The sequence below is a fragment of the Anas platyrhynchos genome, chromosome 6, assembly GCF_047663525.1.
Source record: "Anas platyrhynchos isolate ZD024472 breed Pekin duck chromosome 6, IASCAAS_PekinDuck_T2T, whole genome shotgun sequence".
Classification (NCBI taxonomy): Eukaryota; Metazoa; Chordata; class Aves; order Anseriformes; family Anatidae; genus Anas; species Anas platyrhynchos.
Window position 1 is genome coordinate 26,531,836 of NC_092592.1, and position 10,672 is coordinate 26,542,507.

Sequence of the window (10,672 nt, forward strand, 5' to 3'; positions counted from 1 at the left end):
CAAAGCAAGACTGTCCCTGTCCGTGGGCAGAGCTGCGGGACCCTTGGGTGACTGCAGCCCGCTAGGGCAAGCGTGGATGTGGCAGAGGGATGGGGGAGGAATCAGGCTCCTCCAAATCCAGAGACAGTCTGCATCTCTGCAAACAGACGGGGGCATTTTCGGCTGCCTGAAGGCTGTTGAGCTCTCTGCTGCTGCCCGCTGGGTGCTGGAGGGCGCTCAGCAGGCGGGCTCACACCCCCGAGCAGGGGGCTGCGCATCCGACAGCAGGCTCCGCACCGCCCCCTGCTCCCCCTGCAACCTCCCAGCTGGGCTGCCCGGGTAGGAGGGCACGGGGAGGGCGATCCTGGCCCCATCCCAAATCGGGCCGGGGCGGCGGGGCCGCATCTCCCCCACTTCCCCGGGAGATGGGGCAGGAGAGCAGCCTCGGGGACCCGGGGGGCACCCACCCTCGCCTCGCTGGGCTGTCCCCCCACGCGGGGGTCTCAACCTCCCGTGGGCATGGCTGCGGGGGACGACCGGGGGAGCTCCCCCCAGAAGAAGCGGCCCCGCGGGGCGCCCCCCGCCCGCTCCCCGCTCCTCTCCCCCCGCCGCTCCCCGCCCGCCTGTGCGCTTGGCAGCCCCGCCGCCCTCCGCAGCCAGTTTTCCAGCCCTGCTCTTCTTCTGCCGTGACAGCCAGGGGCGCCGGGGGCCTGTTTGCCGTCCGGTTAATGAGTGAGCCGCAGCGGGGAAACTTCCCCGACGGCAGCGGGCGGCCGGGGGGAGCATCCCTGCCCCCGCTCCCGCCGCCCCCCGCCCGCAGGTGCAAGGGGCTGGCACTCGGCGGGGGAACTGGAAAGAGCTGGTTCCAGCGTGCACTTTAGCTCCTGGCCGGGAGGGAGCCGGGGGCCGGGAGGGAGCCGGGGGCCCGGAGCGCCGCCGCTCGCCGCGGGACGATGGCGCGGGGGCTGCGGCCGCTGGCGGGGGCGCTGCTCCTGCTCGAGGTGGCGGCCGCCGTCAGCTTCGTCCACCACCGCTACGAGGAGATGGTGCAGGCCCTGTTCCGCGTGCAGAGCGAGTGTCCCTATGTCAGCCGCGTCTACAGCATCGGCCGCAGCGTCGAGGGCCGGCACCTCTACGTGCTGGAGTTCAGCGACTACCCCGGCATCCACGAGCCCCGTGAGTACGGGGGGACGGCACGGGACGGCACGGGACGGGACGGGACGGGACGGGACGGGACGGGACGGGACGCGACGGGACGCGACGGGACGGGACAGTCCCGCTGCTCTCCTGCCACGCGGCGCCGTGGGGACACGGGTGGGGGCTGCCCCCGTCGCACGCAGGACTCGCGGAGGTGCCGGGGGGTTCTGGCAGGGTCCCCGGGGGCGCGTTCCCAAAGGCTGCGTGCGCGCACGGAGCGTGCCGGAGCCGCAGCAGGGCCCAGGCACGTACTTTGGACAGAGCCGTGGGTTTTAAACGCAGGCTGACGCAGGCGAGGTCGTTCCAGCACGCCAACTTCTCCGCCACCCTCTCCTGCCCGAAAGCCAGCCCCGAGCCGCAGGGAGAGGTGGCAGCTGCCCCCCGGCCTGCAGCAGCAGGCAGCGCTGGGGGGGAACAGTCTGGTCCCTGCTCCTCGGGGCTGCACAGCAGAGGTGGTGATGAGCTCCCACGGCTTGGAGAGGGTGCATGGAAAAGTCATAGTCCCATGGAAAACAGACGGCAGTGCTGTAGGGGTGAGCGGGACCTGCTGCTGCACACCCCCCCCCCCCCAGTGGAGCATCCCCCCCAGATCCCATTGCACACCTTCCTGCAGCCCAAAGCATCGCTGCCAGGAGTGGCGGGCAGCACGGTGAGAGCCTTCCCACCATGATCACCTCCGTGCCAGCACCGTGCAGTGAAACCCACACAGCACCAGGGAGACCTTGGACACCCCCACAGCACATCGAGGGCTGACTGAAAGCAAGGAGCGAGCAAAGGGCACTGGCGATGCTGTGCTGGGTTTTATATTGGCAGAACCACAGCAGAGTGGCTGGGAGGGCTGCAGGAGGTGACTGAAGTCTCCCTGCCCCAGGCGGAGACTCAGTTTGACCTGCTCCTAATCCTCAGTGCAAGGAGCCCTGGCAGCGTGGTCTTGTGGCCCTGCTTCTTGGGTGCTTCCAGCTTGTAGCATGGGAATTTGGGGAATCTGTGGACTCCTTTGAAGGCCATGGAATGTAACTCCAAAAAGTAAAGCCTTGAGTCAGCTGGCTTACATGCAGGAATTAGGGCTTGTGTGTCCACGTGGATAAAGTTTAGGGGTCTGCGAATTGAAAAAAGCTGACAAATCCTGCCTCAGACTCAAACAAAACAAAGGAGGAGTCCCTGCTGAGACCTTCTTTTTTTAAATGAAGGCTGCACATAACCCCAGGACATTTTTATCGATTTAATAACTGGATTACCTAATTAAGTCAGTTCTCATGTCTCCTGAAATCTAACCGGGTCAACACATACTGCCCACCCGCAGCGTCCTTCACTAAGGCACGGCAATCCAAAGGTCACAGGCAACAAACAGGCAAAAGGAAAATCTGGTGCCAAAATTATAATTGTTTTAGAGTCTGTCGTCAGCACATCTGGAAACTTGGTTGGATTTTGGAAGCAGCAGGTGCCCAGCAAGCAGGGCTGCAGTGTCTTTTGCCCCAGCATCATCATGGACACTGGGGATCGCTGCTGGTGGCTGAAAAACTCACAGTGAGTCCTGAGCTCTGCCAGCCCAACATGTGTAATGATGCCCTGTTTTGTCCTTACCCTGTCACGTGAAATTTGGGCTCCCTTTTTAGCTGGATTCTCCCGGTATCTTTCATCCTACTGGTGCTGGTTGCAGCCTGCAACTTGACATTTATTCTGTGGCAAGTAACTGCTTTAAAAGCCTCTGGAGCAGGGAAAGCTTAACCCCATCCCTCATGGGTGCTGCCTCTCCTTCAGCAGAGCAGTGAGTCTCTGCTTGCAGACTCTAATTTTAGAAAAGCCGGGGGCAAGAGGCCTTCTTGCTCATTCCAGAGCTGCCCAAGAGGCAGTTTGATAAGCATTCAGCTCAGCTGCTCAGGGCTTCTCAGGGCTCCCTTCCCTGTCTCTGGAGGGTGAGGAAGCCCCCAGCCATCCTCTCAGAGGCAGGTGAAGGGGAGGCAGAGGGGAAACCTCTGCTGCCTCCCACACGCATGGAGTCAGTGGGGACCCTGCCTCTCAGTGAAAGAGCATAGCTCACCAAGGGCCAGGGATTGATTTTATCCTGTGGTGGAATGAAAATCTCCTTAAAGCTTGCCGACCAGGAATGTGCCACACGGGTGAGAGGTACTGACAGCAAACTGCGCATGGCAGAGGCAGCAGAAAATGGCCTGTCCTCTCCTTCCTACCAGCAGCCCCCCGCACCTCAGGGCTGGGGGCAGCAGCTCTCCTGCCACCACCCCCAGTCCCTCTGTGCCACCTCCATTTTCCAAGGGCTGTCATTTTCCAAATGACAAGAAAGGGCCACTTCTTGTCATTTACCGGGGGTCTCTCAGGCTTGCTGTGTCTCCCTGTGGTGGGAAGGGGCTTCCCGGACCCCAGTCACAGCTGATGGTGCTGCTGCTGTGTTGCTCTCTGCAGTGGAGCCGGAGTTCAAGTACGTCGGGAACATGCATGGGAATGAGGTGCTGGGCCGCGAGCTGCTGCTGCAGCTCTCCGAGTTCCTGTGTGAGGAGTACCGCCGGGGCAGCGAGCGCGTCACCCGCCTCCTCCACAACACGCGCATCCACATCATGCCCTCCATGAACCCCGACGGGTACGAAGTGGCTGCCAAGCAGGTACCAGGCAAGCGAGCGCCGCCTCCAGCCAGGCAGGGGCCGAAAGCCCTCCCAGACGGGGCACCCTGTGGGGTCCCCTTTTCTGGGGCAGTGGGAAGGGGACATCTTTGTGGTGGGTGCTGGTGGATGCTTGCACGCCAGCCTTGCCCACTGTGCTACAACTCAAAGCCACCAAAGCACTGTTAGGACAGCCAGTCCCTGCTGCACCCACCCTGTTCTTACCCCCACGATGCACCTTTGTCCTGCAGGGCCCAGACAGCATTGGGTACTTGACGGGGAGGAACAACGCCAATGGCGTGGACTTGAACCGCAACTTCCCTGACCTCAACACATTCATGTACTACAGCGGGGAAATTAGCGGGCCGAATCACCACATCCCGCTGCCTGACAACTGGAAAAGCCAGGTACCAGCCTGGGATGCTGTATCTGAAAAGGATACAGTGGTCCTTTTCTGCACGCAGAAAACCAACGTGGGCCTGCCCCTTGTCGCAGTTCACCCCTTCTTCTCCTCACAGGTGGAGCCAGAGACATTGGCTGTGATTCAGTGGATCGGCAGCTACAATTTCGTGCTGTCAGCCAACCTGCACGGCGGAGCGGTGGTGGCAAACTACCCCTACGACAAGTCTCAGGACCAGCGGTTTAGGAGCCACCGGCGCACAGTCAACACACCCACCCCTGACGACAAGTTGTTCCAGAAGGTGAGGATGGGAAAGTGTTGGTACGTCCTGCTGGTCCTGCTAGGACTAGCTGAGCCTTTGATTTTTCTCCATTGTTCAGCTGTCCCAGAAAACAGTGCCTTCAGTCACCGCTTCCATTAGGAAACTCAGAAACCAGCATGAGAATGAGCAAGTCTGCGTTAGAACAGCTAATGAGAAAAATGTCTGAGCTGGAGTCAGCCTTCCTGGGAAGCACAGGGCTTGCCAGAGCGCGCTGGGAGCAGGGCTACACGCAAAGCCAGACAAAGCCTGCAGCCTGGGGCAGAGGCTGGTGGTCCCCACTCAGCCTCAGAAGTCAGACATGCAATGAAGTAACTGTTTTTGTGCTGACAGAGTGAGCTTATACCAGCATCTGAACCATAACACGAGGAATAGAGTGTGCATTAGAAAATGGAAGCGCCACTCTCTCTTAAACTTTGTCTTACACAAAGAACAGGCTTTGGATCCAGTGTCCCAGTTTCGACCCTGCCTTCATATCTAAAAATAAACAGCAATCTTTGATAAGGGCAATAAATATGAAGATGCCATAAACACAAGTTGCCCAAACTCTTTCCTAATAAAATTCCCCTGGTAGATGTGATATTTGCATCAGGGTTGACACCAGTTAGCTTTTGTCCTGTATTTACTCCTCCCTTTGGTGCCAGTAGCTGGGTGGGGGGGCAGCAGGAGCAGGCCAGAAGCTGTCTGTGCCATCAGCAAGCCCTCAGCTTGCCACATTTCTGCTCTTCCTCCTGCTCTTTCACCTGCCTACGTTTCCTAGAGGTCCTGGCCACCTCAGGTTGTATTTCACGGCAGTGAAAGGCAGGAGCTGTCTCCTGTGTGACTGCCAGCTGTGGTCTTTGCAGTTGGCCAAGACGTACTCGTATGCCCACGGCTGGATGCACCGCGGCTGGAACTGTGGGGACTACTTCGCTGATGGCATCACGAATGGGGCATCCTGGTACTCACTCAGCAAAGGTAAGGGCTGGGCAGCACCCGCTGCAGCAAGGCCCAGGGCTGAAGAGAGGTCAGGGGATAGGCAAGACACTTAGGGAAGGCTGATAGCACTTTTCTGGTGGTTGTACCTCAGAGAGATGGAAGGGAAAATAGAGCCCTGAAGGAGAGAGGTGGACAGCCACGAGGGGAAGGAGCTGCAAAGAAAGGGAGCAGAGCAGTTCTGGTGGAAGAGACATGTACCAGGACACTCGGGACATGGGAGCGGGGAGGGAAGGGGCTTTGCATTCCCCTGGCCATGGCTGTCCTCTTCCAGGCATGCAAGACTTCAATTACCTCTACACCAACTGCTTTGAAATCACCTTGGAGCTGAGCTGCAATAAGTTTCCCCCCGAGAAGGACCTGGAGCGGCAGTGGATGGCCAACCGGGAGGCACTTGTTGCTTTCATTGAGGAGGTAAGGAGGTGGTCCTGGAACCTACACCCCTCTCCTGCAGGTCCCAGCAGGCCCCAGCCCTGATGGTTGGGGGCCAGCAGGCACTGGAAGCACTGGAGTAGGAGGGAGGGGATCATGGACCTTGCTGGGTGCTCTGGAAGGAATGTTGTGGGCTTTGGGGTGGCTGTTGTGTCCTAGTCCTGGGGAGAACCAGCACAGCCAGGGGTATGGGGAAAAGTGGTGGTGTTCCCAGAGCTCTGCCTTCCTCCAGCACCCAGAAATGCCCTCCTGAGCAAAGGGAGGGCCTTAACCCAGCCAGCACTGTCTCCCTGCAGATTCACCAGGGCATCAAAGGGATGGTGTCAGACGAGAACAACAACGGCATTGCAGGAGCAGTCATTTCTGTCCAGGGAATCAGCCATGACGTTACCTCCGGTGGGTCGCCGATCCCCTTGCGTGGTGTCCCCCTGAGAGGCTGTCTGGGTTTGTGGGAGGGGAGTGAGGCCACACTGAGAATTTTGCTCAACACGTTTTGCTTCTGAAAAACGTTAGCCGTGAGAAATGAGCAGTGTGCAGGGTAGTGCTGCTGCCTGTGCCTGCCGGACCAGGGAGAAGGTGGGTTCACAGGCAGCTGGGCCAGGGCCTCAGGGGATGCAACCGTGGTCTAGGAAGTGAGAAAAAATGAAGTGGATTTTCTGATGTCATCCTTTACTGTAATGGTTTGTTAAAGTGTAGGTACACTGGCCACAGATCATATCAGCTACTGTTTGAACAGACAGGGTAAAGATGTAGCTAAGCAGCAATCCTCTAATGTATAATCTATAGAAGGCAAGACAAGGGGGATATAGTGCTGGGTGCTGTGGGGACAAAATGCAAAAATGGAGAGCGCTGAGGGAAGAAAGAGGTGAGAACTGGAAAGCAAACCTTTTTGTCAAGGACTTTAGAGTCCTGTGTTATCTGAGAGAGAGAAGAGAATACCCTTGTACATAACCAAAGAGTAGGTTGAGGGAATAATCTGCTCAAGTATCTCAGTGTCTACCCAGAGCTCAAATACTTGATAGCAAAGGACACGATGGCAGAACAAGATGAAAGGCTGGGAGTTCAAGCCAAACAATTTTAGATTGAGAATGAAGTGCCACTTCAGTTGATCTGAATTGTGGTGGTTTCTCATTTGCTGGCTGATTTTAACCTCGTCTTCATAATCACCCTTCTCCAACCTGCCTGGCTGCAGGAAAAAAAAAAAAAAAAAAGCCAATATTGCAGTTCTCCAGAGGTCAGACTAGGGAATCATCAAAATTAACTTCTGGCCATAGGTCTGTGACTCGGTGGTACTCTAACAGTAAGAGTGGCACTCTTACTGCGCCAGCCAGCTGCAAGGCCATGCTGGTGTCTCTACTCCAATGTCCTGCTGGGCGCAGGATTGTCCCAGCACAGGCTCTGGTCTGACATTGCTCTCTCCATCTGATCCCCACTGACCTCCTAGGATGGAGATTTCTGTTGACCTGTCTCACCCTCGTGGTGAAGCTGTGCTCCCTGATCCACCCTGACACTACCAAGCTGCCATCCATGATCATTGCTCTATGTACCAGGAGTTTGGCTCCGCCATCCTTGTAGCTGTCCTTCAAGGAGCTGCAGGCTGTGAGCAGATCCCTCCCCACCTCTTCCCAGCCAGGCTGAGCCCACCTAAGCCAAAATGCACAGGCTGACTCAGATTTGCGATTCCCGTGCAGTTCCATAGATGGGCATGCGTTCAGATGCTCTAAGTAATCCCTAACGTGCTGCTCCCTCGCTGTTGTCAGCCCCCTGCCCCCCGTCCCTGCCCCAGCAGTACACAAAGTGCTCCTGGGGCTTCCTTGTGCAGGAAGAATCAGGGGAGCAGTAACCTGGTGAGAGATTACAACTCTGCTGGTAACACAGACGTGGCAAAACTGAATATGACAGGCATTAAAGATGCCTTCTGCATATGCAGAAGGAGTCAAACTGGAGCCATGAATGCCCTTAGGCCTGCTTCTGTGCAACCAGCGAGTGCTCGGATTTGCACCCTCCCTGTGAGAGGGCACAGCCAGCACTGCTGCCTTGTCCCCTTGCCCTTGGTGTCTCCTCGCAGACCGACCTCTGCTCCGTGGCGCTAGTGAGGCATCACTTGCAGGCTTCCTGCGTGAATCCAGCCTTGCAGGAGCCAGCAGATTTGGAAGGAAGGCCAAAAATTGTCTGGGTTTTGAAGGCTACACATCCTCAAGGAAGGATGCTCAGCAAGAGCTACTGGAATATATTTTACTCTGCAATCTATGCATCCTGAGTGCTTTCTCTTCTCACCTTGTGTTCCAGGCGATATGGGGGATTATTTCCGGCTGCTGCTGCCTGGCACTTACACTGTCACAGCCTCTGCAGAGGGCTACCAGCCCCAGACAGTGACAACAACAGTGGGCCCAGCTGAACCTTCACTGGTGAGTCAGGCTGCATAGTCACAAGGGTACCTCAAAAAGTCCTGTGCCCCTCTGCTTCTTGGCCATGGGGTGAGCCCCTGGCTGGCTGGGGCTGCTGCTCTTCAGCTCTCCTCCAACCTCCCCACTTTCCAGGACATGATGGTTTAGAGGCAGTGTCTGTTTCCTGAGGCTGTGCTGTCCCCTTTGCTCTGTGGGTTTCAGTGCTCTGCTGCCATCTGCATCGTGCCTGGGATCAATCATCAGACAGGCAGCAAGAGGCTGAGGGCTGCCCCTTTTTCTGCTGAGAGCTGCCGTGGGGACCAGGTGCCAGCAAAGAACAGCCAAACACTCCTTTGGGAGTTTATCTCCTTTGGGAGATAAAGTGAAACCAGCTCTTACAATGCCCTTCTAAGTGCAGGCTGGACAACTCAAAATAGGTTATAAAAACAGTGGTTGGTCAGCCGTTGCCTTCTGAATGCAGCAGGACCTTGGGCATGGTCTTGGCTGAGGACTGGCAAGAACCCCCCGACTGCAGCATGCTGGCACGCCATGAGCTTCTCTGCACGCACTGCTCAGGCCCTGCCTTAAATACACTGCGGTGGTTCTCCCACCCTCCGTCTCTTCATCCCACCCTACCCAGCCTCTGAAGTTCTTCCAGTGCTGCCTTTTTCTCAGAATTAGAAACCTTCTAATTTCCAGCCTAAATTTATTTATGGTCAGTTTATCCCTATTTGTTCTTATGCCAACACTATGCTTTAAATAGCTCCTCTTCTTCCCTGGTATTTATTCCCTGATGTATTTATAGAGAGCTGTCAAGCCCAGTCCTAGCCTTTGTTTTGCTAGGTTTAGCACCCTGCTTTTTTGCTTTCCTTTGTAAGAGATTTTCCCTTCACCACTGTAGGAGACAGATTTTCTGTAGGAGACAGATTTGTTCCCTGAGGGTCTCGTTTTGCAGATCTTCCCAGGTCCCTCTGCCCCTTCCCTGTTGTGACTGCATTTGTTTGCCTTGTTCCACTGCTACCCCACAGCCATTTGTTTGATCCTTTTTGGTTGGACAGGGGTTTCTTTTGTGGATTTTTTTTTTTGCCTGGATCTACTCAAGTCACTTGTCGCTGCAGGAGTGATTAAGCAGGATTCAGGTAACAAGATGCAGTTGAGAAGGTCTGTCTGTCCTCACCATTCTGTGGATTAAACATTTACAGAAATGCAAAGCAAAGCTTTTTCTTCATTCTCTGTGAGAAAAGATGAAAAAGGATCATAGCTCAGTCACTTGCCTTTCACAGCTCATCCTCAAATCATCCGAGGACACTGCATTGCCACAAGAGCAACTCCCTATGTAAGAAATGTAGCCGATGGTTGGTACAGTATTTTCCATGGGGAAAAAAAAATATTTCCAGCTGATTTAAGCACTGAGTTCCCATTGTATCATAACACTGAGCCCGTGATTGGCAACGCTTGTCTTGGCCATGAGTTAGCTTAGAATACAGTCAGCCGGGGCAGGTCCTGCAGACCCCTGGAGCCAGCAGGGCACAGTCACTGTGTTACACGGTTGTTATTCTTTCTCCAGGTGCATTTCCAGCTCAAACAAGATGTGGTGAGGAAGCCCCCAGAGCGTAAAGCCTCAGGCACACGCACGAACAATAAAACCCTTCAGAAGAAAGTAGTGCCAAGAGCCACCCGCCGGGGGACCCAGAGATGAGGACAGCTCACTTGGCTGGGAGCTAAGGGAAGCCCTTTGTATGAGGCCTGGCTGAAGACTGCAGCCAGTGAACTTTCCAAAAGTCCAGCATGAAACTAGCCCGAATTATTAGGTTATTAAACGAGGAAGTATTTAATCCCTGAGCAAATCGTGAAGTCATTCACAGCAGAATGCGTCTGGGCTGCAGGCCCCCAGGCAGCATGTCTGGAGCTGCGGAGCTGCCCTCCTGCCCTTGTTCTAACCAGGAGAGCTCTGCTCCCTGCACTCCAGGAATCAGCTGCTACAGCCTGTGTGAGACATTCAGGCACTGGTGCACAGCAGGGAGAATGAGTCCAGGTGGCGAGTGCTGCCCTCACTAGCAGGGCACGTGAATCCTGGCGCTCATCCTCTGGGTGTGAGCACCATGCTTCTCCCTCAGGTAAGGATGGTTGCTGCCTGCAGACCCTGAAGTTAGAGGAAGGTCAGTTTAAAAGCAGTTGGTGCTCAGCTCTGTGCCCAGCTCTGGACACAGCGTGTCCTGTGCGTAGCACAGCTGTCGCTGCATGGAATACCACAAGGAGGAATTCAGCATTGGGTTGTGGTGCTCCAAGGTGAGCGCCCAGCTAGTGATGTTACATCCATGTTGCTGTGCAGATGGGACTTCCTGGTAGCTCGTTTGGATTATTTATA

General features: G+C 56.0%; 1 protein-coding gene across 1 annotated transcript; it reads left to right on the forward strand.

Annotated features, from left to right (window-relative positions):
* Positions 1-647: 647 nt before the first annotated feature.
* On the forward strand, positions 648-10,139 carry CPN1 (carboxypeptidase N subunit 1). Its single transcript, XM_027459871.3, has 9 exons — positions 648-1,155; positions 3,598-3,794; positions 4,043-4,198; positions 4,310-4,492; positions 5,356-5,467; positions 5,760-5,899; positions 6,214-6,313; positions 8,207-8,325; positions 9,872-10,139. The coding sequence occupies exons 1-9, from the start codon at positions 933-935 to the stop codon at positions 10,001-10,003; spliced, it is 1,362 nt and encodes a 453-aa protein (XP_027315672.1). The 5' UTR covers positions 648-932; the 3' UTR covers positions 10,004-10,139.
* Positions 10,140-10,672: the final 533 nt, after the last annotated feature.

Coding starts and splice junctions, on each gene's coding strand:
- CPN1 (XM_027459871.3), top strand. CDS start 933: ATGGCGCGGGGGCTGCGGCCGCTGGCGGGGGCGCTGCTCCTGCTCGAG. Junction 5,468..5,759: donor CTGGTACTCACTCAGCAAAG/GTAAGGGCTGGG, acceptor GTCCTCTTCCAG/GCATGCAAGACTTCAATTAC. Junction 5,900..6,213: donor TTGTTGCTTTCATTGAGGAG/GTAAGGAGGTGG, acceptor GTCTCCCTGCAG/ATTCACCAGGGCATCAAAGG.